Here is a 27,599-nt window from a genome sequence, read left to right as displayed (position 1 = left end):
CCCATAATAAACAGACATGATGAAATCAAACTCCCACAGACACACCACACCAAAAACCTTGGACACACAATAGTGGAAACATTTGTCATGAGATCTTCCCACTGGTTCTCATTACAGCAAGAGATTTTGAATTCATATACAAGTATTGTAAGCTAACTGAATAATGTTACTAGTGGAGCTCCAACCACTTAAGCTCCGACTCAATTAAAATGTTTAGCCAGTAAATTGCAGGGGCTGTTATTAATTAATTACAATTAATCACATTTTAAATAAAAAACAATTAAGCATTTGTGCGTCAGATGTACGGGTGTACCAGAAACGTGCAAATAAATAAAAAAATATCCAATTAAATGAGTTAAATTTACATAATTCAGTCATCAAAATTGAAGTCCCAACCCTGTTAAAAACCAAACATTTCAGAGAATGAATTAAAATAAAGAATGTTCAGTCACAATTTTATTGATTTAGATTCATACTAAACTTTATTCCTTCAATTCCTTGCAGAAGGGTGAAGTTTAAAATGGTTCACAACATTCCTAAAAGTCACCAGAGAGCGCTGGAATGAACAAGGAGCTTCAAATAGAGAACCTTTCTTATGTTTTATGCTTTCTAACAGCTAGACTTTCTCATCTTCAACAGTGGTTCTGATCAACAGGTCAATCAGCCTTTATGAGGATTTTCCTTAGACTTTAACTGCTTTTCTCCTGATTTCAATCCAGTATACATGACCCACAACTCTTTTTTGCGAGAAAAATCTCATGTGAAGAACCAGTGTTGTTTCTACATATGGCAGTTATGTTTTTATTTGCTAATGCTCAAGCATTTAAAAAAAATCCACAACTATGTATCCAGAGATCCGGCACAGATTAAAAACTACAAAAATTTCCCATCATATAATTTTTACACATGAAAGTACAGAAGTGTTCATTTCAGGAGCATTTCTTGCTAAAACAAGAGAGTTTTACATTTTAACAAGATAAAAAAAGTAAAGTTTTATATTTTGTTAAAACCAAAACATGTTTTAAACGAGAAAAGTCGTAACAGTAAAACAGCAACACCTTGTGCGATGGTTGAGTGTCACCTAGAAGAAACAAAGTAAGAAGGTGTCAGAGGAAGCCGCTTTATGCCTTTTTAAGAAGTCATAATCTGACAAATTACGACTTTTTACGATATTTAAAACTCATCTTGTTTTACAGAGAAACTGCAAAACAAAATCCTGCTCCTGAATTTCAATTAAATGCTTTTGTAAAGTTATTTTAATGCAATGCAAATGAAATCTGTTAAGTTATGTATGGGAGTTTACAATAATGTACTAATGCCCCTCCCCCACATGATGCCAAGTACTGCCTGGCCTTTGATTGAAATATTATTACATTTTGCCAACAAACTTGATAATTTAACAATATACTCCTGTTACGCAAGATGGGGAAAAACAGCAGCAAGTTAAACGTAGATTATTTTAGCAGCTGTAAGAAGGATTTTTGCTTTTCTATTTTTTTAAAGAAAAAAATCATGTTTTATTTATTTACACAGGTGTTAATTTGTAAATATCCTTTCTTAGATTGTTCTTTTATTAAGCCTGGTCTAACTGTGAGAATCTCATAGTTCTTAGTCAACAAACTGCAGAATGCAGCTTTTAATAATCAGTTTTGCCTTTTGATATTTATTTACTCACTCCTGGGTAAACTTGGGCTTTCTGGTACAGTTTATGGTTTTTCTCCGTTTGTCCTCCTCTTCCTCATCATACCATATTGATACCAGGACTGGACAAAAAAAACATGTGAAAAGCTTAAAAAAAAGAATGCATATAAACCACTTCCAAAGATTACAAGAACCTCAGGCTGCTTGAATGCTAACTGCCAAACTCTGTGACTTTCACTCAGTTAAAATCCACTCTGACCATCAACTCCTCAGTCTTACTTTAGGCTGCAGTGCCATCTATCTTCAGCTCAGCCAGGGACTCCGAAGCAGTTTCATCCTCCTCTTCATCTTCATCCTCTTCCTCATCCTCCTCATACCCGTCATCCTCCTCTTCCTCCTCCTCCTCCTCATCATCATCATCTCCATAGTCGTCTTGTCGGCTTCCTCCAGCTGCCAGGTTCTTCCAGTAGGCGTCGTACCCGGACGCGCCGTCGTAGTCGTCTTCGTCGTCGTCGCCACCGGCCTGCCGACCAAACTTCAAGGTGCGAGCTGCGGAAAACAAACGAACCAATCAGATTTAGAGCAGATCTCGTCTCCGCTGCAGACATGCATGTTTGCATGAAAATCAAGCTTGCACAAATTAATTCTGTGCATGAATCCGAATAATTTTTACAAGACTGTATATAGTTTGAAGGCAACTGTCAGTTTTTTACTCAAGAATTCTCCTCTCACCGTGTGTATTTTAAAGCAGGCATTCTGGAGCATTAAGTTTTATGGCTTGCAATAACAATAAAGAGGCTAAAAGAGAAAATGTGGAGTTTTAAGAAGACATGTATTTACATGTTTACTGGGCTCAGTTTATGGAAAACAGACCTGCTCTTTGGAACCACATCTTGAATTTAAACAATAAAAATTACATGCAGGAGGAAAAAAAGCAGAGAAATAAACAACTATTGACAGATGTTTGTATAAAGGATATGTAGGATCATTTTGGGGATTTTACATTTTACATGTGGCAGCACTGACACATTAGTAAAATTTTTTCATTCATTTAAGTCATAATTTTTCCCCAATCTAAAAAAAAGCAATCTGTGACCCTTCAGTACTTTTTGTATTGAAATCCATTCAAAATGTCATGTTTTTCACAAAACAATATTTACATATAAAAAAATCTAAAATTATAATGGTTTTTGATGACTTGGCACCTAAATAAATTTATTTATAAGCCTTTTTTGGCACTAAGGCTCCAACAATACCCAAGAACCCTTTAAAGGGGCAGTATTACGTATTTCCAAAGCACATAATGCAATTTTATAGCACAATGAAGTAAATATGTTACCTTCACACACATCATACACACACACACACACACACACACACACACACACAAGACTTACAAAACTTTTGACTTTAAAATTTGATGCCTTGAAATTGGGCCTCTGTCTCTTTAAGAATACCTGCTCTTTCTGAAACAGCAGCAGGAAGTCATCACAACATGGCTGCTCTATTAACCCTTTAACAACATTATTACCAGCGATTCACTGAGAAGTAGCTCCTATAATGAGGCTTAGTTCCATCAAGTATTTACCAATTGCCGCTGGCTAGTCTGAAGGAGCTGAGTTGGGGAAGGCTGCTCAGTGAGGCAGAAGTTGAAAGCTTGGAAGCTGCAGCTCAGAGGAGGAGCTGCATCTCGAAGTTGGTGCTAAATCCAACCAGGTGCTGTGAACTGCTGAATGGTTGCCATGGAGATAGGATTTCTTAAATACACATGAAAAAATCACTCCTGGTATGTTTTTGTTGAAGTAAAGCTAAAGCTGTTCTTTAGCTTTACATGTTGAGGTAATGATGTAAAGCTAAAAAAAAGTCAATTTTACATAATACTGACCCTTTAAGGAGTTAAAATCCTTTTTTTTAATTACTTGCGAGAGCTGAGAAGTAAAGTAAATAAGGATGATCTTTAAAAGAGCGTTTTATTCCCATGTTACACTGGTGGACCTCCCAGGGTTCCTATGACCCTTCAGCTGTCAGTACTACGGGTCGGATTTTATATTAATGTTCCCAAACAACAATAAAACTGCTACAGTTTACCATCAAATATGGAGAAAAGTTGTGTTCACTCAAGGATCTGGCTTTCAGAAACTACCACAGCCGCCCACTGCTGTGTTTAATAACAGACATTTTTATCTCTCAGGAGCCAGAAGAGGGATATACATTTCAGGGGAAGCAGTTGGTTTTTACTTCCCTTACACTGCAGTAAGAAAAATACTTTACAGACATTTATATGTAAACCTCAACAAACAAAAAAAGAGAAGAAAGAGAAAAGGGCATTCAGGGTAAGTTGTTTGTATCCAGGTCTCTATAAACATTTTATGGGAAATAAGCCCCTGTGCCAAGAAGTAATCAGTGCATATTTTCTGTTTCGTTTTCCAAAAGCATTCAAGCAGGAAAACGAGGTTGCTGCAACTTGCTTGAATTGGCAGATTTACAGGAATGACAAGACGCGCTCCGGTTGTGTGAAACTCACTGGACATGCTGAGGTCTTTTGTCTCCTGGGTCTCATGGCCGCACTTCGGACAAGGTGGAGCCTTGCCTTTCTCCTGTTTGAACACTTTACTCTTGGCATGGTCGTCACAGTAACAGGCCTGCAGATATGAAGAAGAAAACTTTTAATACTCACTGTCCTTTCAACTATGCATGAAAGTGTTCAAGAAAGAAAATGTTCAAGCGACAGAACAACAAAGGAAACCGACACTGCAAGGACAGAACTAAAATAATAAACACTTTGAGTCAAGTCATTTCTGTTTTTACCCCTTTGAATAGAAAAACCAGTCATGCTGAGTAGATGAGGAAGTGGAAGTAGTCAAGAATCAATAGACAGTTTACTTCTAGTCATTTATACACAAATTTAAACACCATGAAAAAATAATGGTACTACTGTAAAAAACAAGAAAACTGAGGGAATATCCAGAAACTGAAGACATTAAGTTTAAAACAAATCAAAGATGCAATAAGGTCTCATTTAAAAGAACCAGCAGTTTATGTGCTTTTATGAATAGTAACAGAAGGTGTAATACTTCGCAGTTTGAGCTAGGAGTAAATACAGACAGTAAAAGTTGCCCGAGAATGCAGCCTTGAGGAACACCAAACGACTGAGTGAATGATCACAGGTTGAAACGGCTTTTTATGCAGGCATGAAACCAACCACCTGAATTCAATGGGTTTGGGTCATTGGAGCAAAATATAACAGGATGCGGTAAAAGGCCTGCAGAAGATTTTTCTGCTTATTGGCAAATATGAAAACATTTTTGCCAGTAAACAAACACGGAGAAGCTTCTAGGCACCACAATGGAACAAACTTCCAGAAAACTGCAAAACAGCTGAAACACTGAGTTCTAAGTGGACCCCACTTATCGGCCAAGGTCCACTAGAGTCAGTGAGGACTCTGCTCTCCGTGATGGACGATCTGTTCCGCCTCCGCCAAGATACCACTACGCTCGACAGCTTCTTCAGATCTGAAGCCTCCAGGACTGGATTTCCTCTCTCCTACTCTGTCATGGCGACAGTATATTAAAATGTCAAGAGTCGACATCCTGGAAATTTCCACTGATCAAAACTTCTACACCGCAAAAACACAAAATGCTACCAAGTATTTTTGGTTTAGCAAATATTGTAGTACATTATTTAGTACATTTAAAAGAAGACAAAACTAACTGACGAGTAACTTTTCAACAGGATAAAGGCGCCCAATAATTCCTTGATAGAGATTAAAAAGTACCAGCTCCACTAGCAGATTATTTCACTAAAAATATCTTGTTTCAAGTGAAAAAAAATCTGACAGTAAACTTAGTAGTTTTTAATCATTGTTAAGGAATTATTTACTTAAAAACAGGCTCTTATATCTTCACTGAGAAGTCACATGTTAAGTGTTTCTCTTATTTCAAGTATACCAAGATATTCATACATGAAACTGGCTAAAAATGCTTGGTAAAATTTCATGTTTTGCAGTGTAAATAATAAATCAAAGGTCCAGTTAATCATTTCTTCTCCTTTAGCTGCGAGTAGTTGCCAGATCTAATTGCTTAACATTTTCAAATTGTGAAATGGCTTCAGAAGGGAATCTAGGGACAGATGACACACTGACTTCCTGTTCCCTGGAGTAGAGAATGGTCTTGTTCCAACTCTTCTTGTTATAAATGTTTAATTACCTTTTAATTTGCAACCTTTGAACTTAACGTTTTCCTTTCATGCTGCTGTTGTGCAACCCTGCCACAGTAACAGCGTTTATGTAAACCTCTAACGTCTTAAAGAATGCTGAGTCAGCTTAACTCAACTTAACCGTGGTTATATGTCTTTTTTTTTTATCTAACTGTAGAAATGCAGTTAGATCCTGTTTGAAACTAAAGATATTAACTTACACAAAAATTGCTTTAAATAACTATAACCAACTGGGATCAAGATGCAGAGTTTTTATAAGCTTTTCCTCATTTTGTCCCTCTAAAAAAAAACAAAAAACATTTCAATGTGTTTTTGTGACTTTGTGCAACAAGTCAGAACAGAGTGGTGCATAGTTGAGAATATGCAAAGCGTGCATATTCATATGAGATAGCCTATTACCTCAGCCTTCCTGAGGTAATATCATGTAGAAACACCTTTTGCAACAGTACCTGCTGCAAGTGTTATTTGTTTTTATGATCATGCATCACTCTCTGACCCCCAACTTCTTTTAAGTGTTTTGCTTTCAAAGCATTCCTTTTAATGAACTGTGTTCATTAAAAGGAAAACGCCAAGTTATCATGGCGTTTTCATTTTAAACGCCATGATAACTTGATGATAACTTGACCCTGAGGTAGAGCTTGCATAACAACATGTGCTTATTTTTAGCCGCTCAGTTTAAAGTCTACCCTGTCTGCAGGAGGTCAAACAAGTTTCTGGCAAGTCAAGTTTTATCTGATCGGAGCGTTTCCGCGCAGCTGCTCAGATGGGAAAGCCTTAATCTTTAGTTTCATTTATTCAGCCTCAGTATACCTGCAAGATTTGTTGAAATGGTACAAACAAAAACAAAAAGTACTTGCGTTTGTCTAATTTTAGCTCACAGAATAAGTTAAAGGAATTTTGAGGGCCGGTCTTTTCTCGTGTGATGCAGGCTGATGGAATGGATAAAATTTCCAGCTGAACATTCTCACCTTACAACGCAGGCACGAGTGTTGTCCCAGTCTGTTACAGGAAACGCCTGAAATAAAACACAGGAAAGGATAAAAATGCATTCACTTTCTCTTCAGTGCACAAATCTCCTCCAGGTATTACTCTGCAGAACAAATAAGACACAATTTATTTTCCTTTTAACCACATGAATGGGCGCGTAAATCCACATGACTCACATTTAAAGGTTTCTGCCTGCAGGACTTGACAGCTGGCCTGGTGCTCAAATTGATCATCCTCACATAAGAAATTCCGACAGAAGGAACAGCGGAAAATCCGACCTCCTGCAAAGGAAATGGAGCATCCCGTTGATTATCAGTGTTTGAGCCGATGGGATTTGTTTACAAGCAGAGGGGAGTGTCTTACCATGATCCCAGACTCCACGCTCACACTCGATGCAGTCAGCGTCGGCCAGAGGACACGAGCAGGCGTGGGTGCTCAGACATTTCCTACCATGGCAGACCCAGGCTTCACAGAAGTCACACACTGCCCCCTTGTGGATAAAAACATGTTTTACATATCTGGACAGGATAAAAATTATCTAAACTTGGTTAACTGGAGAAAAACTGGCAACACATTCAACAAGATTATTATTAGTTCAAGAAGGATTGAGGCATAAACGAAAAGCTCTTTGAAAACATTTCTTAAAGAGCCGAAAAGAAACCTTTCAAGCTGAATGCCGACATAAAAAAAGAAGCTCAATATAAAAAAAATTAAAATAGGAGCTAAAAATAAAAATCCCTTTCAGCCTGTTAACCAGCAGCCTGACAAAAAAAAATACCAAAAATAAATCAGCAGCTGTTCTTATGGAAGAAGACCAGGACTCCAGAAAGTAATGAATAAAAGAACTCTGACTTTGATCTCATCACATCTAGAGCAGTTTATCTAGCTATAATACTTGTAAAAAAAGTCAGAACTCTGACAAAAAATGTCTGAATTCTGAGGAAAAAGTGATTTATTTTTTTCCTCATCACTGCTCCCATCTCCTTTAGAGAACATGCAAAAACTTGGTCTCTTTGGGAAGATATCAAAATATTTTCTTGAAACTGAAATCGGTGCCCCCTAGTGGAAATATGTTCTTGGCTTTTGAACTCTTGAGGCTCATTCATCCTGTTCCTGACTATATCAACTTTATTCCCTAATAAATAAAATCCTACAATTAAAATATGACACAGTTATGTTCTGCACTTAATCTGGCTTTTTTAAAAACACTGAAACTAATAAACAAATTATCAATTACAAGATTTTAAAGAGAAGAATGACATACATCAGATAAAATAGTAGGTAGTTTCATATAAGCATTTACTTTAATAAAGCGACTAATTTTATTTAACCACAGAAAATATCTAGAACTGTATATCTAACCAGATAGTGTAAGTGTTACCATCTAGTTTCTAAAACAGATCCAGATCAGAACAAGATTTACTTATGGTTTGATATAAACTCACCACCATGGCCATTCCTGTGCTGTGGATCCCTGGATGCTTGATAACACAATCAGAAGCCTTCATGCACTTAGTTTTACCTAAAAAAAAAACCCCACAAATAAATCAACATTTATTATAACAATAACATTATTTTACTCCAATAATCATAAATAAAATTGAAACAGTCCATTGTGTGTAATTTAATAAGACAGTCATACAACAACACTCTTCAGTCAGAGGCATCTTCAGATTCATTGCAAGATTGACTGCAACTAGAAAGCTTTCTTGTCCACACGTTTTTGAAGATACTTACATGAGTAACTTTCTTAAATGAATTAAAAATGCTTGAGATAGTGAACAATTAGGTGGAATCAGTCTTTAGCTTGGTGTTTAATTTAAAGAAAAGTGAGAAAAAAAACTCACCACACTGAGCGCAGACAGGCAGCTTCTGCACAGAGTTACAGAAGTAGCAGAATGCCCTGTTCTTCTGCTTCCTAAGAAAAATAAGCAGGAATACGTTTATTTCTCTTCAAATCAAAGTTCTTCTGAATCTGTTTCATCTTCTTAAAATACAGACTTACCTCTGACATTTGTCACATTCCTGTAAAAACCAAATAAACAGAGAGGATTAGCACGCTGCAGTGTTTGCACTGTTAGCCAAAGCAGTAGCAGCGGTAGTGACTACTGACCATGTTCACGTTGCAGGGGTGTTTGGCCACTTCCACATGCTCCCTGTTGGCTCGGATCTGTTTCTCTCGCTCTTTGCGGTTCTCCGCCTTTTTCCTGGCTCCGGTTTTCTTTTTGGGCATCTCTGGAATCAATAATAGCTGTAGCAGGAAAGGGAAAAGTTCATGGTGATCTTAGCTTTTAAAAACAGAAGTAGAAAACTAATGGCATCCACTTTGTGCTCATTTATTTTAGGTTTTATTTTAATTAATGGTAGCATACAAACACTAACTGACTCCTGAATAATTAATGAAAATATCATTTCAGATATAAGAAATAACTTTAAATTTTCTTTACCTCACCCAGCGAAGCTAGCGTTAAGTCCGTCTGAAAAAGGTGTCCGGTGAAACATAATGCAGTGATTTGGGTTCCGCAAGTGGAACAGCAGTCACTTCTCCTCTATTTCTCTTGGTGCCTTACCACCATCAGCAGGAATGGAGTGTGGACTGAATCTTACATCACTTAAATCGTTAAAATGTTATGACAAATAAAATAATTGACAGCAATGTTGATGCCATTGGGTTGGGTACAGGAAGAATAAGAAGATTTTAATATGTTTAGATTTATACTCAAGACAGGAAATTTTGATAGAAATAATTTGGTCAGTAGAGGTTCAATTATTGTGGCTCCTGCACACAGAAAGGAAAAAACTAGCTGACAAATTTGCCAAAAATGTTGCAAAAAAAAGTAAATATGGATGTAAAAATGAGCAAACGTGACGTTAAAAGCATAGTTAAGCTGTATGTCAAAAAGAAGTGATGGGATGAAGAAATCAATTCTCGTCAGTATTATCATATTGAAAGAAAATTGTAGAATTTAGGAAAAGTCATCATACTGGGTAAAACAGCACATTTATTTTACGTTTACTTTAAGATTAAGGGAAATAATAAAAAAAATATATGGAGGGGGTTTTGCTATATTATTATATAAAGAGCAATAAAAATAATTCCTTACTCATAATGCCAATATTTTCTAAAAAATATAAGGGAAGGTCCTACATTACTATAGCACAAGTCCGTTATTAAACATAATAATTCTAACATAATTTAAAAAATAAATAATTTGTTTATGTATACCTTTTGTTTTTAAAATGTATTTTATTTTTTCAAAGTCGGTCATAAATCAGGTTCCATAAAGAAAAGCTAATATTTACAATTCGATGCTTCTGTGTCTAGTTTGATCGTAACAACTGAACATATTTATTTCTTCCACGTGATTTTGAGCGTCAGATGCGCCTTGTGTATGGCTAGGTCACGTGCTGATGATCAGCTAGCCGGTTAGTGATGGGAATTCCGGTTTCTATTCAAGAGCCGGATCATTTGGCTCAAATAAACTAAGTGATCCGGGAGAGATCATCATATTAGACAACTTGTCACATATTCTTCCTTAGAAATTAGGACAGTGTTGACATTAGCTTGGCCAAGAGAAACGTCTTTATAGTCTTTATCAGGCGTACCACCAACACAATACAAAAGTTCAAGCTTGGGACTTTTTATAGAAAAAAAGAAGATGCAACTAATTGGGTTAAATTTTTTATGCATTAAAATCTATGTAATTAACGAATCAAAACTATTGCATTAATGCATTCATCTGACAGATGATGACTTCTTAAAGGACATAAAAGGTCTTCATGTTCTCTGACTTCAAGACAACAACGTCCTGCAAGGTGTTGTTTTACACCTTTCTCATTTAAACGAGAAACTTTTTTTTTAGTTTTAATAAAATTTTAATCTTATCCTAATCAATTTCAGCGAGAAACATTCTCATTTTAACAAGATAATGCTCATGTATTCATTTTCTAGCTTTCGCAGTTAAACGATTCCATACATTAAACATTGTCGGAAAAATAGGACAGTTCGGTTCATTTAAAAGACTCGGCACATTGGATGGGCTCAGTCAACAGAGTCCCTCCTGAGAGCCACGCCCACCAACTGACGCTGAACAACAACACAATGCACACCCCTCTCTGAGATGCTCCGTGGCTGCTTCCACGCAAACTGCCACTCTGCCAGCCTGTTGGAGCAGGACCTCGGACATTATGGAGGTTTTCCTGTCTTTTCAAAGTCACATCCCTCTGAAGCAGATGTGATGCGAGTTTAGCGCTGAACTCGCCGTCTATCCGTCCATCCATCAGCCGAGCCATGGCTCCGTCCCTCCTCCGAGCCTGCCGCAGTCTGGCTCTGTGGACCTGGCTGCTGTCCTTCTGCTTCGTCCAGCTGCTCTGCCTGGACTTCACGGCCGCAGAGAAAGAGGAGTGGTACACGGCCTTCGTCAATATCACCTACCTGGACCCGGTTTCCTCGGAGGTCCGGACGGAGAAGACCGAGTGCGGCCGGTACGGAGAGCACTCGCCCAAGAGAGAAGCCAGAGGTCGGGTCCTGATCCCCGGCCTCCCGCAGGACAGACAGGGCTGCGACCCGAACGTCCGCTTTCCCCCGGTCCCCCAGAACACGGCCTGGGTGGCGCTGGTGGCTGAAGGAAACTGCACATTCAGGGAGAAAATCCGCAACGCCGCAAACAGCAACGCGTCTGCGGTTGTTATATACAACAGTGCCAACGACACCATCACGATGCCCCACTCAGGTAAGAGGAAACCGGTCCGAATCGGACCAGAAACGCCGAGATTTTCAGTTTGCGTTTGATGCGGTGATGTCAGAGAAGACGGATCTTCCTACAGGTGTCCGGCTGGTTAAGCGAGGCCTCGGAGCGGCTCTCACTAATCACTGCGCGAAACTTAGAGGGTGATTAATAGATCCTGGAGCTGGGGCCTCTGAGGTCTCCTGAATCAGTGGCATCTGATATATTATGAATGAATGATCTGGCTGAAGAACCGAATCAATGACCTGGATCCCCAAGGACAAGTTTCCTCTGAGTTCAGATGCTGACTGGAGCTCAGGAGTCAGGTTTCAGATGGTAAATAATCTCATTTCCATTCCAAGAAAAAGAGAACCAGAGTAAACTCAATTACAGAGTGAAAATAATTATGTTATAAAAAAAATATGTCTAAAAACCAGCCTGGTTCTTAGTGAAAAAATAATCACCTCTTAAATGGGCAGTATTATGTACGTTCCAGTGACATTTCATAGCACAATTAATGTTACATCAAATGTAACATAAAATAAATTAAAAGAAATTTGACTTGGCAATTTAACGACTTGAAATCGCACCTCTGTCTTTTTAAGAAGCTTCTGCTCTTTCTGACATTTCGCCTTCAGCATGTCATCACAACATTTCTACATTAAGCTGTTTACTACGTCCTTATGGGTGTTGCACTGAGAAGTAGCTCATATAATGAGCTCAGCAGATGCTCAGTTCCACCAGGTGTTTGCTAATTGCTGCTGCCGCTAGTCTGAAGGAGCTGAGAGGGGAGTCGTGGGCAGGGGTGTTATGTGAGGTGGAAGCTTGATCTGGAGACTGCAACACCAAACATTTTGTACCCCAAACAGTTTCCATGGGAGATGAAAAGGCTTCTCAAACATGCATGACAGACAGAATCAAAGCAGGACTACAGATATGTTTTTGATTCACATTATAACATGATAAGATCTAAAAGGTTGATTTTACATAATAATGACCCTTTAAAACTACTAACTGGTAGTGCCATCCTTGGTGTCAACAAGTGCAACTCCAAAACCCGGAGTTGCTCTCTGTTGTTTTGGTGTTGCTGTCAGAGTCTGATTTGTTGACAGAGCTCCGTCTTCCTGTTGAATAGCAGTGTGTTATCAGCCTGTTGCTGCTTTTCATAAAGGTGTGGCCGTCGTTAAGATTAAACAGAAACTTGGTGCTTTAAGGGAGTTTGATTAAAGGATCAGTAGAGTTCTAACAGATGTTAGGAGGGAAAAGCTTCAATAGTTCAATAACAATTTATTACGCACAGTGAAAACAATCTTGGCCCTACCACAGAAGTTAAAATCTACAGTCTTTCTTATTTCCCTTCCTACAGCCAAATGGCACCAAAGAAAATAAATGCTGCTCCCAGATTGGCTGCTTTGCAAGTGTTACAATGTCAAGTAGCATTGTGCCAAAGTATTTTAGCTCCTTGATCTGCATTTTCTTTGAAAATTTTAGATTTGCTCTGCAAGTAAATCTGCAAATACTGAAACACAAATAGGTAGGTAGGTGTTCACTGTACAGCAATCTTTCTTATTTTTGGTAAGAACATGTTCAGCAACCAGCTGCTTTTCATAGCAAATGTTCATATGAAACCTTAATATTTCCATAATTAAAGTTCAGTTGGGTTTGTAAAAACATTAAATCAAACAATCATTTAACAATTTATGCCATACAGTATGAAAAATAATTTTGAATGTGGCTAAGTATTCGTTGAATACTTTATAGGAATAGGTGACTGCTATAATTAACCACATTTACACATTTTCCCTTTGAGTTCATATTTCTGCCGAAAGAATCTGAAACCTTTTTCTCATTAGGTTTGTGTCTCTTTCAGATGGTTTCCTTATGATTTACTGTCAGTTTCTTTGATAAATCCCACATCGCTAAGCAACTCTACAGTTATTTCTGTTGACATAAAGCTCAAAGTTGGTGCATAGATTATTGTATTTTACAGAGTTTGTCCTTTAAATTACTCTGTCGAGCTGGGGAGATGCATTAATTCCCACCAGCTCCGTATGGCCATGGCCAATAAAACCATAAATGTGCATGTGGAGATGTTTAAAGTTACAAAGGTGAAACATTAATTTGCAAAACAATAACTGTTCAACGAATGTTGAATCTGCTACTAAATGTGACCTCTGACAAGATGTAGATCTTCACCAGATTACAGCAGTGGTATCCAAACCTTTTACCAAAGAATTAGGACCACGTTAAGAAAAATAAAAAAAATAAATGACAAAAATAAGTCAAAATACAAGAATAAAGTAATAATTTTACAACTTTAATCTCATAATATTGACTCTGGCAGCAGCATCCTGGCTAAGTTGTGTCTGCCTAATTTATATTTTTGTTTCTATTTTATAGAAACCAAGGAAAACACAACTACAGTCTAATGAGCATAAAATAAAAGCATGCACCAATTTTTCTTCATGCTGTTTTAACCTCAAACTAGATTTTTGTAAAGTAGTCACAGTCTGAAACGTAAGATCTGATTCAGTTAGGCACGGTACCACAAAATCCCACTGATGTTTCCATTCAGTCAATCTATATGTAATATCTATATGTAATATCTATATGTAATATCTATATGGCTAAACAAAGTCACCTGTCTTGTCCATGTTGACAACTACAAGTTTCCAGTTCATGCCAGGATCAAGTCTTGGTGCTAAAGTTGCATCTCATATAATTGTTCTACCTCAGAAAAGGAACAGTAAAATTTTTCAGCCAAGTCTGTTTTAGTGTTTAATAAAATAATTTGTGACATTAGTGAGATTTTTACCAGAATACCACACGAGCAGCAACTGTGAATGTTTTACAAAAGACTCGTTACATAAAGGGAATAATCAGTGTGACAGACAAAAGGCACCAAAGTGCTGCAAATGTTGCTAATGTGTGGGATTCAAAGCCTGGGACGCTTCAGGAAACGTGCTTTCTCTCTGCAGGATCATTATCTGTTTGAACCCCAGTTTTGTTTGGTGATGAGGCGCCGTTTATGGGGAGTGACAAATGGATGAAACACCGCAGGGAGCCTCCCTCACTGTCTGATTCTCTGTCACACACAGGCAACAGAGGGAGAATGATGTAACTGTGCTCCGATTGCTAAACAGTTCTTGGAATCATTATCTGAGTTACAGAAGAGGGAGCAGAGCTTCGGTAGTCACTCACAATGTTTTTCTCTTGTCATCTTCCTATCACACGTCCAGCATTGCTCCACAGGTTTTTAAATCTAATCTCTCAGTTTGGGGAAGTCATTGAAGTTGTAGGGTTAGGGTTAGGTGTTTCATTAAATTAAATCAGTAAATTAAAAAAATCATTTTGGAGCAAAGTCCTACAGTCTACTGAGACTAAAATGATTATTCTAACATTTGGTGGAAAAAAATGAAAGTTTGCAAGCCTGAGAACACCATCCGCACTTTGAAGTTCACAAAAAGATGGCATCATGTTGAAAGAACATAATGTTGACATATTTAAGAAACTTCTCATGATCTCCTTCAGGAAGTTAACGCTTTGCTTCCAAATGGACAATAAGCACTCCACCAAAGTAGCTACAACACAGTAACAATTTATGCATAAATCAACAGATGGTTGCTGGCAGGAAGCCTTTAAGAGAGGATTTGGTTGAGCTTCTTCATCTAAGCTCCCAGCAATCAGCCCAAGGTTTCTCACAGTGCTTTGGCATTGTGAGAAACCTTAAAGCACAACATACATTTACATTCAGTTGGAACTCCTTCCAGGAGAAATTAACATTTTTGTAGACTGTGAAGTCTTGTTCAACTTTGCTCTTTGTCGTGCTTCATGTGTTGCACAGATACAGGCGACATCGTGGCTATCATGATCCCTGAACCTAAAGGTCGGGAGATTGTGAATTTACTGGAGCAGCGCTTCGTGGTGGTGATGCACATCAGTGTGGGAACGCGCAACCTGCAGAAATATGTGAGCAGAACGTCTGTGGTGTTTGTTTCCATCTCCTTCATCGTCCTCATGATCATCTCACTCGCCTGGCTCGTGTTCTACTACATCCAGAGGTTCCGCTACGCTAACGCACGAGACCGCAACCAGGTATGACCGACCGCAACCCTTCAGAGCATTTTGATATTATCTCAATTTTTGTAAGAAGTTCATTTATGCAAGTTACATTTCTCACACAGAATTGGAAAATAATGGACATCCATGTTTTAAGGTCTGCTATTCAAATCTGTGAAATGGGCGACCCACAGGGATCCACTTTAGGGCCGCTGCTCTTCTCCTTATTTATGAAGGCATTTCCTTACAGATGACATGAAGATGTTCAGTTCCAAATACCAATTCCAGTTGCACCCAAGCCAAACTGTCTGTGGGTTTCTGTCAGTAAGTGATTTGGAGAAAATCTTTTAAGTAACTCAAATGCAGTTCAAACCTTTCAGGACTTTTTTTCGTTTTTGATTCCCAATTGATTTGTGAAGCTTATATTTGGAAAATGTCTTCAACAATCATGACACAACAATTCACTGCCCAGACAAAAAGGATGCAAACATTTTCAGAATGTTTAATAGCAGAACTTAAAAGCTTCTATAGATAAAACATAATTGTAATACATTTAGCCTTCCTGTTATCTGTTGCATAACAGGCAAAACACAAGATGGAGATAAAAACCATTAAAATCCGTTAAAGTCTGCTGCAAATCTTATAAATTAAGCAAATCAGTGAGATGCTAGATTTCTTTGCAGCTTAATTTTTTTTTGTTGGCTTTTCAAGCATATTTGCCACAGAAAGACGCCTCTGACCATTACTGTGTTGTTTTTGTGTGTGTTTTCTGCCTGCAGAGGCGTTTGGGAGATGCTGCTAAAAAGGCCATCAGTAAGCTTCAAGTGCGCACTTTAAAGAAAGGAGACAAGGTAAAGCAGATTCTGCACACTTTGTAATTAAAATAAAAAACAACAAAAAGCTCATGACTTAAAACATATAGCAGCCTGTCCTGGTTTTGTTTTGATTATTGATTAGTTGATTGGTAATGGTTATTGATTGTGAAACTTTGCAAGGCGGACTAATAACCAGGAAGTCTAGATGTGAAGTTGAAATTTTTCCTTCAAACTGTTTTAGGTGAGGTTTACAGGATAAACCTCAACTTAAGTAGGAACATGTCTTGAAATTGTTTATCCTGTTTTTTTGTTTGTTTTTACTTAAGATATGACCAGATCATGGCATTTTAACATGAGTGTGCTTACTGCTCTGAGATCTTTTCTTGAAAACACTGGAATTTAGCCTCTTGATGTTTTGTTTGTGTTTAAGGAAACTGAACCAGACTTTGACAACTGTGCAGTTTGCATTGAATGCTACAAACCCAATGACGTTGTGAGGATATTACCCTGCAGGTGAGTTTTCTGTCTGCCGAATGCCTTAACATCGATTTGATCACAGACAGCAGAGCCCCCAGTCTTTAGACGTTCCACTGTTCACCATGTTTCTGATGTGTATGTTTCATCTCGTCTGGTCAGACATGTCTTCCATAAACACTGTGTAGATCCGTGGCTGCAAGACCACAGAACGTGTCCGATGTGCAAAATAAACATCCTGAAAGCTCTGGGAATTCCTGTAAGCTACGTTTTTGGTTTATTTACTAAGTGTATCATTACACTGATGCTATTTCCTATTTAAAGGCTGGTAAGATGCTAAGCATATGTTTAATCTGTTCCAGTTCAGTGCTGACTGTACCAGTGAGACTCCCCCAGATTACGAGACAAGTGTTGGGGGTCCTCTGACCAACCCCATCAGCGCTGCGAGTGAAATCACAGTCAACGAGAGTTCAGTGGTGCTGGATCCTGCAGGAAGGGTGATAGATCTGCACCAACTCCATCATTACCAAGAAACGACGTCGCAGGCAGGACAGAGCCACATTATTGCAAGCTGTACGTCCACAGGTTACACATGCTTCATCGCATTACCAACACGTCAGTGTGGAAAGGTTTTAGCCTGAAATATGGAGCCGAACTCATTGTGATTGGCTTTATAACTGAAAACATTAGGGATGTAAAAAAAAAAAAAAAAAGATTTGCTGCCACCAAGTGGCTAAAAAGGGTAACTGCAAGCTGTTCAGAAGACTTGCTTCTTGATTCTATAGCTTGAATATTATCATCAGAGACATGAATTTTGTACTAAATAATTTTAATCAGCTTTGGATGGTATTACGAGAGGAAAATTTTTAAAGCTTATTAACCCTTTTTAAAACATTTTTGACTCGTTATATCCTCTCTTATGTCCGGATTCAGGAAATGCTGTGTGCAAAGACTGAGATCACACAGAGATATCACAATAATCAGCATTTATTCAAGACAGATGCATACTATCACCACAAAAGCACATCACAAAACATCAGAAAACTCAAAGCACAAACGACACATGAATTTACCTGAGAGAGGGAAAAAGACAAAAGATGGAAACGACAAACAAACAACAACCCTTTCTAAACAAAGAAGAACAGAGTTCCTCATTAACCGGCCTGAATTCATGCTGTTTTATGGCTTTCTGAGCAGAGAAAAACAGAAATAGGTATTTCACAGATAAGTGTGAAACCTGGAATCTCTCCCGTCTTCTCCCTACTCAGGTACCTCAAAGAGAAACTTAAAATCATGTAGGAAGTTGAAGCAAATGTTATCTCCACAGACCTCATTTGTTCTCCTGTCATTCAGCACTTCAAAAGATTGACTCTTGCTGTAAACCAAAAGTAACACAAAAATCAGCGGGGCAGAATGGGGTGCAATTCCTTTTTCTAACCTATCAAATGAAAGAATCAATCCTGAGTATAAGAATTAACACAATCATTTTCCAAGAACCTTTCACCATAAACCTGAGCACTTTTCGAATACTAAACAAAAGATTTTCTTTCACACATTTTCTATTTGATTCTGATAAACTAACAGACAATTTCAGAATGAATTAATCACTAACTAAAATTATTAATTCTAAAACTATGATTAGACTATTTTCAATCAGAGCATGCTGTTAATTACTAAGAAAAACGTCTTACAAATTAGATGATAGTGGTTTTAGATTTTCTATGTTGTATTCAGTTTTTTCACCAATCTTCACACCATCCCAGATGCTAGTTTGGAAGACTTTTATGATCTTCTGTGAACAGGGCAAAGTTCTCTCTCTCACGCTCATCCAAATGATACTGCCTTCCTGCAAATGCTAATTTTATGGCCTCCTGACCAATGATAACCAAACAGACCCTACTATAAGGTACCTTCAGATCTCTGTCTATCATTCCTTCCTGTAAGTTGAGACCTTACCCATCAACAGTTTTAGATTAAATCATTAACATAAACCTATTCTAAAGTAAGAATTTTGTTCAAAGTAACCATGCTCATACCTTTCTCACATGTCATATGACTAACTGTATTTAAACACTAAAAATATTCATTTTTCCTCAACAACAGGAACGTTTGAGTTGACTTGGTATTTTCTATCATTCACACAGCATCACTATTCTGTCCTCACACAGGCAGCATGCTATGCTAGACAGACTGCATTTTGCACACCGTAAATGCATATTTATATTAGCTAGCAACACAGTTAGCTAAGCTACAGCTAACACAGAAGTATTAGGCAGATTAGACTAATTAAACTTAATTACTACTAATCAAAAAAACTTTCTGATACCATAAAATGTGTTAATTTACAGACAAAGATACTTAAAGACTTAAAAGTAATGATAACATGCTGTGGGCGACCATGCTTGACTTTTTGGCCATAAAATAGGACGCCATAAAATCTAACTCAAATCCCACCACAAGGGGGTGGTAAGTCAACAGAATACAAATACAGACTTTTCTAAGTTATTTTTAAAGTTCGTCTAGTCTTATTTCAAGACTTTGTGTTTTGCGATGTTGACTCACCTTTGTTTGACCCTCCAGGTGAGAACCAGCCTCCGATGAGCAGCGATTCAGACACGTCTGCTATCCTGAGTGTTGATGCCAGCGTGTCGGAAGCAGACTTTCCTTTGGAGCAGGAGCACGATGACGCGAAGTCCAGGGACAATACATGTTGAGGAGACATTCTGCAGAAAAGATGCACAAAAGCAACACATGAGGGATTGAGAGATTATTCACGTTTGGTCGTAAAGAAGATCCAAAAACACTCGGTTCTGTTTCACTGACTATAGACAGATTTGTCATGTTGCTTGTTGTGCTTCATGGAGACCAGACCATGACGAACAGCTCTCACATTGTCAAACCTCAGAGCGGTTTCACGTACTACAAAGACAAACTGCGACGATGATGATGGAGACTGGACACAACATGGCCTCCCTAATGCATGTGTGCAGCTTCGGTCAGCATGACATCGAGGATCACTGCCAAAAACAAACAGTGCACACTTAGCACTGTGCAAAAGTGTTGAGTTGTCCCTCATTATTCCTTCCAGCTCTACGTGATCTGGATCAGCAGTTCTCCAGAGTTTCTGACGTCTCCTTCGTCTCTGCTTAAATTTTTTCTATTCCTTGATGACATGCCATTCACATACTGTTCATGTGCTGTGGATGTGTTTTTAGGCCTGTGAATCATTCCTTTATTTGCCTTTTTTCCCCCTCATTTCTGAACACATAAAATATTTAGTAAGACCTTTAGAAACTCTGGAGAAAAACTGGTCTGAACCACATTTAAAGGTTGCAAGAACTGGAAAGAACGAAATTGGCAGTGACTGAAGACTTTTGCACAGTTCTGTAGCTCATATACCAGCAGTTTGCAGTCCAAAACAGCTGCTATTAACTCCCTCACCAAATTTGCTAGTACATCACCTGAAAACTTGATGATTTTTTTAAAAGGTTCCAAACAAGAAGTTAGAAAATTCAAGCACATGTTCTTCTGATTTTATAAAAGTAAAGGTTTTCCATTTTTTAACTTTCTGTAAATGCCTGTTATGGAAATAAGCAAGCACAACTAGATCTCTGTGTGAGCCTTTAGATTTTTGAAGTGATGTCCTGGTTGCCCTTCTGAAACTGCTGCTGATTATTCCATAACCAGAAGTTAATAACCCCACAGAGTTGTGACAGTTCAACATCGCTGTTTAATTGTTGCCACATTTTTGAATGAAAGCACAGGTTTATGAGGCAGTTAGAGCTCAAAATGTCCGTTACACTTGTTTCCACCACTTCAATAACAAAAAAGTGAACTACAATAATCATCAAAATATCTTCAAACGGTCATTGTAGACGGTGATGCTGTGGGCAGGAAGTTCCCTGGCAGCTGTCAGTCTTGCAACTAATCCGAAACGGCCTCTGACTGAAGACTGTTGCTGTATGACAGACAGTCTTATGACTGACAAGATACGCTAATAATAATAATATCTGGGCAGCTGAGACGATTCTCCACAGAAAAGTCCTGGATGACATCATCCATTGTTAAGTACTGCTAATCCACCTCATTTGCTTTTACTCTTTAAATCTGACATTTCTGGTTTTTAGAAAGGACTGGTACTAAATCTTTCACAGTAGTAAAAACCTTTTACATTTTACCTTTGAGGATGAAGCAACACAAAGGCACTCTGTTGCTTTTACCCACTAGAGACTCAAATTCCTCTCAGAAACTGAAAGAGACCAAAAACATATCTGAACGAGTGTATTTTAGGTTTTATTTGTTTCAGCAGATCAAAATTGTGTGACAATAGAATTATGCCAGCTCCAATTTTATAATTATTTACTTTACAATATGAAAAACTACATTCAAGTTAGATTTTAGTTAGACATATTTTGTTTAATTTAATGTTTCGGTTCACCAAGCAAGTAGTTTTCCAGGTATCCTTCATGGAGTTTGATCAGAAGTTCTTGTTTCTAGCGACTCAGACTTTTCTCTTTGTTTCTGCAGAGTCCTGCAGGCTCTGTTGTAACAGCTGTTTGGGTCGATTGGTTCATGTTATTGCACATTCCCCTGTTTCAGAAACCTTTGCCCCCATTGAAAAAGCCTTTGTTGTTTCTAGAAGATTTACTTTTGGCTTTTTATCAGCTGATGATTCGGGAATCGAAACGTTCTGCTTGGAAAACTTTTCTAACTTACTGCCTAAGAAACTGGAGATCGTTCTTTTATTGGTACACCAGCACATGTACATGTAGCAGACAGTTTCAGGATCAAAAGGGATCATAAATGTCTGAGTATCAGCTAAACTAAATCGTTTGTTTCAAAAACCAGCCAAATATGCCAAGTTTCTCACTAAAATCCTTTTCCTTATCCTTTAAGAGAACAATGTACCAGCTATCCTTGTGATTGAATCAATGCTTATGCGTGTGGGTTTTTTTTAAAGAAACACGTACATGAGCTAAGTTTGGGTGAAAATAATTTATTTTATTAGATTTTCTCAAATTGCAGACATGGAACAAATGCCCAGAAGAGTGATGGTGTGTCATCTGTAAGAGGAAGAACTTTACGTATTAGTTTGATTGGTATAAACCGTTTAACCTGTTGCTACCACCCTCCACATTTATTCCCACTCTTGGTAAAGATAGAAAATATTTCACTGAAGTACCATAATTTCAGGAAACAATGTGGTTTGTGCAGATCCAGTTAATTTAATCTTTTCCATTACTGCCTAGGTTGTGAGTGTAGACAAGCTTAGGCAGGCCATTTCCAGACAGTTTTACGTCATTTAAACGGAATATTCTCATATATATCTAATATTTAAGATTAAGAGAAATGGGTCTCTGTGTAACATATTTATTTCCCATGGGAAAAAAAACATAAAAACATTATTCAGTTGTGTGTATTTCAGAGGAAATGTTCATGTTAGAAGTAATTTGTGACATTGTTACAACGACCAATAATGAATGGGAATCTTTTTTTTTCCCTCACTAAATAAATTATATTAAATTAAAGGTTGGACACTTCTGAAAGTTTAATAAAGTTCCTGCAAGTAGATATTAATTTAGCTTAAACCTTTCTTCTACTGAGGGAGGGTAAAGTGTGACTAATGCTGAGTAATGATAATAAAAACTCAAAATACAAAGGTCAAACTCTATAGAAAAGTTTCAGGTCAGGGGTCAGCACCCATTAAAATTCAACAAGTCATTTTTGCACTTTTTCCTCCTTCTTACAATTTATCTTGAGCTGCGAAACTTTCAAAAACGATAAAAGTTATGCAATTGTTTTATGAGTTTTTGAATGAAAATAAGATTATTTCTATTTTATATTTTTATAAAAGTTAAAAAAAGGATTTCGTAAGCTTAGGGATAATAAAATCTTATTACTGCAGTTTGGTTCTTAAAGAGGCGGTATTATGTAAAATCAACTTTTAAATCATTATGTTATAATGTTATTTCCTCATCAAAAACAAACCTGGAGTGCTGACCTTGATTCTTTCATGCATGTTTGAGAAATCCTATAATCTCCATGGCAACCATTTGCTAAGTGGACTTAGCTCTTCCTCCTAGAGGCTGCAGTTTCCAAACTTCCAAGCTTTCACCTCGCAGAGCAGCCCTCCCCCACTCAGCTCCTTCAGACTAGCCAGCAGTAATTAGCAACACCTGAACATTTGCTGAGCCAATTTTACAAGCTTCTTCTCAGAGCAACGCTGGTAAATATGTTGCTAAAGACTTAACAGAGGAGCCATGTTGTGATGACTTCCTGAGAGAACAGGAGTTTTTAAAGAGACAGGGACCCAATTTCAAGGCGCTAAATTACAAAGTCAAATTTTCTTTATCATATTAAATATGCATAGCATTTTAATAAGAACTGAAGGTAACATAGTTACTTAATTGTGCAACAAAATGGCATTATGTCCAGGAAAATTCATAATACTGCCCCTTTAAATTACGTAAAAACAGAGTAACTGCTGAAACACTGCTTAGTTATATCTGCCCAAACTTAAGTGAACCTTTAGTCCCTAAAGAGCTAAAGGTTGCAGTCCCCTGTTTGCAAAACAGATTGTGTCATAGAGCCATCAAGTGTTTTTACACGTTATTTATTCCAAATATGTAAATGTGGGGGTGCTAACAGCAGCAATTCATTCATTGCAGTAAAAGATTCTAAGAGGCTCATTTAGATTTGCTGAGCAGAAAATGGCGTCTATTACTGTTTACAGGGTTTTGACTGACTGTCAGGCGTCCTGGGAACTGCCTGATGACAATTAAACTGTTTATTTCCAGATTTGTGTGATTAACTGTTAACATAAAGGAATGTACAGATATTAATGAAAACCCTCCAAGAAACCTCTCCTAAAATTAGAAGCTATTTACGTTTTGTAATTTCAAGGAAATTTTAGAAAATGATTTAAAAATTTTGCTTAATTTTTAGGTCTGTAAACGTCAGCCTTAAATCGTTGTTTTATTTTGATCTTAGCCAGCCATTCTTGGTTTTATTTTTGTTTTTTTTATGTGGTTTGTATGGCACACTGCCCAGGGCAGCACATAATTGGGAACACCTAAGCACTTGACTATTTTTTGTTTTGTTTGGTTTTCTTCCAGTTTTGCCCCAAACAGGTTTCATTTTGCTTCCTCACATGTCCCTTCAATACGAGGTAATCATTGTAGGAAAATACGTCTACAAGATTTGCAGCCTCTTGTGTATTTTCCATTGTCTTTTTAATGAATTGTGGCTGTATTTGATCATCTATGGCTCATAAATGGGATTTATGAAACCTTTATTCTGTTTGTTAAATTACAAATGGAACAAAGGACATTTTAACCTTAATCTGTTGTTGGGATGGAGAAAAAGGGGGTCCGCCCAGGGCAACATTAAAGGATGAGCCGCCACTGTCCGTATGGATGTATTTACACTCAGTCGTGTTGCACTTTAACCATTCTGATGGTGGGAAAAACTTAACTTAAACTATAAAAGCACATGTGGTAGCTACAAGGGGTATATTACTCAATGTGAGTGATTTGATGCACATGAAAATATTCTGAGATTTTCTCTGTTTTGTGTGGTGCAGGATATAAGACCAAACATAAGTAACTCAGTTTTGCAGTGTAACGACATGGTGTTGGTTTCTTGTGCCCCACTCAATGCATGTGTTTGAATGCATTTTGAAATAAATCCTAATCTGTTTTATTTTATTTCGATTTTTCTCTGTTTTCCTTTTTGAAAAGTTTCCCAGAGAAGGTTACACCCAACACAGTTTTGTTCAAATAGCAGTCCAACATGACTAAATAGATAAACCACTATTTTGGAACATATTCTGATGCGAGCACATGTGACCCAATACTGACAATCTTTTCTCATTGATCTATTTAGGCAGAATACAGATAAAAATGTCTTTGATTTGATTGATAAAGTCATATTTAAGCACACAACTGTTATTTTGAAGGTTCTGTTTATATGAGGGCCATTTAAAACGTTATAGCGGGCCAGATTTGGCCCCCAAGCCTTGAGTTTGATACATGATGTAGGCCAACACCAAGAGTGACAGATAAATCATGTAAACTTGTGAATAATCCCATGTTTTGGTTGGTTGTGGTACTGAGTCAATAGTGCTTTCATCCTAAACAGTATACTAAAGTTCACTTCGCTGATTAGTTCAAGTTAGGGCGAGATGCACTTTCAAAATCAATGACCTATCAGAGAATCTTTTGATTTATTCACTGGAATATAAAAGGTCATTTCCAGGGAATTGATGCTAAAATCCAGCAGAGCAAATTCCCATAGAGAGAGAGGGGGAATTTTTAACAGTTTTGTTTTCTTTCTACAGCAAAATGAATCTGTTAAAGCTTTCAGTATAGATATGGTATCAGTTCTAGATCCGTTTCAATAAATGTTCTTTGTTTCTTTGGAAATGAAAATAAGAAAATAAAGCACAGAGGTGTAAGTGCCATGGCTTAGGGATCAGGCCATCTAAAATCCACCATATTTATATTGATAATCAGAAGGGACCTAAGGAAAAATAGAATCGCACTTATAATATGGGAAAATGAATTGTAATAAGTGCAATTATCTGCCAGTGGAACTGGTAGTTTTTCATCAATATTAAGGCATTATTTACTTAAGACAAGCTCCTATAATTTGTGGAAAAGTTACTTGTGAGTTAGTTTTGTTTTATTTCACGTGCACTAAAATATTTGCACTAGAAACTGGACCAAAAATACTTGGTAAGATTTTGTGTTTTTGCATCCTCAGATGTTCCTGTAGGGGGCGCTGGAGAGAATCCAGGTTGATCTTTTTCTAGACTTAGTTTAAATGTGGTATTTATTTCCCTTCTAAATAAATGTACTCAAATTAAAAGTTAAATCTTCCAGAATTTGACCAGATTATACTCCCAAAATAAAAATTCAATTTAGTTTCAGGATTTAAACACATTTTTACCACAAATAGCAACAAAAGCAAAAGTGTGGAGGGAACTATATGTAGCAGCTTCATCTTCAGTTTTCTTTTCACCAAAAGGTAAAAACAATAAATGCAGGTTTGAATCAGCAATTCTTTTAAACTCTGTGGATTCCTGAACCAAAAAGCAAAACAAACTGGAATGGATTTCCTTCCTGTCTTTTAAAAGGAGAAGTGAGCCAGTGTTTGCAAAGAATGGGGATGTGAGGTAGGAACCAAGAAGTGGAACAAATAGTCCTAGATGATCCGTTCTCATCTGATGGCCAACGGTGAATGGTGTCATCCTTTTCTTTACGGGTATAAAACGCTTATTTTGATGTTACCGTGAATAAAGTGAAGGGGAAAGCCCCCGATATTCACTGACAGTCCCTCTGAGTGGCTTTTGTTACCTCAGTAAAAGATTTCCTTCCATACTCTGCCCTCAAAGCAATTCATTTTGAAAAATTTAAATGTGACCAAGTTGTTGTTGGTTTCAAAAGGTCAGGAACTGATATTATTGTCATTCCCACCAGCCTGCAGTTCAGACCTCTCTTCTATAAACACACAGCGGGGGGAAGCCAAAGCAGAGGTACAGTATGGTGAATTACTCATTTCTTCCTCTGCCTCAGCAGAACCATCATCTGTAACCCTGTCAGCCCTGAGAGTCTGCGGCGTGGAGACTCAGAGTGGTTCATTGAAGGGGAAAGTTCGTAAACAACCACCTGAACCCAGAGCTGAGTCAACCGACGAGTGAGCAGCAGCTCCCCCATCTTTCTGTATCCTGTTTTTGAGGCCACACAGAACAGGAAGCAAAGCAAAGCTGCTCTCAGGATGTGTGCATGTTGGGCGCGGAACGGTCTTCACTCCCAAAATCTGACTTTATTCGCCTGCTCAAGCTGAACTTTTAAAGAGACATATGTGATTCTGGGGCACACAGTGGTTGGTGGTTAGCAGTGTCACCTCAAAGCGAGGTCTCTGGTGAAAATCTCTGCAGAGTCTTCTCCTCAGACCTGAACTCTGAGCTCCAGGTCATCCAGAATTTAGATTTAGCTACCTTGCAAAAGGAGCTTTTTCACATTTCTTCATTTTTTTTTCAACCACAAACTTCAGAATTTTATAATAAAGTGGAAGTGCTGTTTTGTATATTCAGCCTCCCTCACTCACAAAACCAAATTATATGCATCTGCACTCTGAAAAAAACTGAATTTTCTCTCATTCCTTGTGCAAGTGTCTTAATACACTTCAAATAAGACAAAATTAACTTACAAATAACTTTTCAGCAACACATAGGATCTTGGTTAAGTCAATAATTCCTTACTATTGGTAAAACAAAGTGATAGTTCTACTGGCAGATTTGTTCACTTCAAATACGTTGAAATGTCTTTTATGACAAAAAATTTGGGATAGGAAGTAGCACTTTATTAAAACAATAAAATAATAATTAATGACTTAAGGATGTCTTGGTCAAATAATTATTTCTCATTTCAAGTGCATTAAGATATTTGCAGTAGAAATGACACAATAAATACTTGTTTTTGCAGTGTGACACCAATCAAAGCACATAACAAATATATTTTTGTTGAGTAATTAAAACAAGTTATGCAATCTAACCAAACCCTAAATTCGTCAAATGACGCTTCACAAAAAGTGTATGTTTTCACCAACAAAGCCACCTCTAACAATCATAAACACAATGACGCAAATTTCTCACAAAAGGTTCGTTTTGCAACATCAA

General features: G+C 37.6%; 2 protein-coding genes across 5 annotated transcripts; one reads left to right on the top strand and one right to left on the bottom strand.

Moving 5' to 3' along the window:
* Window positions 1-443: 443 nt before the first annotated feature.
* On the bottom strand, window positions 444-9,397 carry znf330 (zinc finger protein 330). 4 transcript variants are annotated; one of them, XR_476949.2, is made up of 11 exons: window positions 9,291-9,397; window positions 8,957-9,094; window positions 8,849-8,868; window positions 8,691-8,761; window positions 8,289-8,365; window positions 7,207-7,333; window positions 7,020-7,124; window positions 6,825-6,871; window positions 4,166-4,283; window positions 1,676-2,190; window positions 444-1,081 (listed from the first exon to the last, which is right to left on the bottom strand). XR_476949.2 is itself a non-coding variant. In XM_007561970.2 (11 exons), the coding sequence occupies exons 2-10, from the start codon at window positions 9,074-9,076 to the stop codon at window positions 1,922-1,924; spliced, it is 954 nt and encodes a 317-aa protein (XP_007562032.1). In that variant the 5' UTR covers window positions 9,077-9,094; window positions 9,291-9,397; the 3' UTR covers window positions 444-1,081; window position 1,921. The 4 variants fall into 4 exon arrangements, 3 of the variants coding, with proteins under 3 accessions (XP_007562032.1, XP_007562031.1, XP_007562029.1); XM_007561970.2 differs by having other exon boundaries at window positions 1,921-2,190; XM_007561969.2 differs by having other exon boundaries at window positions 445-1,763; window positions 1,921-2,190.
* Window positions 9,398-10,627: 1,230 nt separating this feature from the next.
* On the top strand, window positions 10,628-24,624 carry rnf150a (ring finger protein 150a). Its single transcript, XM_007561966.2, has 7 exons — window positions 10,628-11,576; window positions 15,415-15,665; window positions 16,409-16,480; window positions 16,875-16,957; window positions 17,081-17,177; window positions 17,281-17,491; window positions 19,499-24,624. The coding sequence occupies exons 1-7, from the start codon at window positions 11,135-11,137 to the stop codon at window positions 19,630-19,632; spliced, it is 1,290 nt and encodes a 429-aa protein (XP_007562028.1). The 5' UTR covers window positions 10,628-11,134; the 3' UTR covers window positions 19,633-24,624.
* Window positions 24,625-27,599: the final 2,975 nt, after the last annotated feature.

This window comes from Poecilia formosa, unplaced genomic scaffold, assembly GCF_000485575.1.
Source record: "Poecilia formosa unplaced genomic scaffold, Poecilia_formosa-5.1.2 Scaffold132, whole genome shotgun sequence".
In the NCBI taxonomy this organism is placed as follows: domain Eukaryota; kingdom Metazoa; phylum Chordata; class Actinopteri; order Cyprinodontiformes; family Poeciliidae; genus Poecilia; species Poecilia formosa.
The sequence above is the reverse complement of the archived record's forward strand: the minus strand, read 5'-3'. Positions and strand labels throughout refer to the sequence as shown.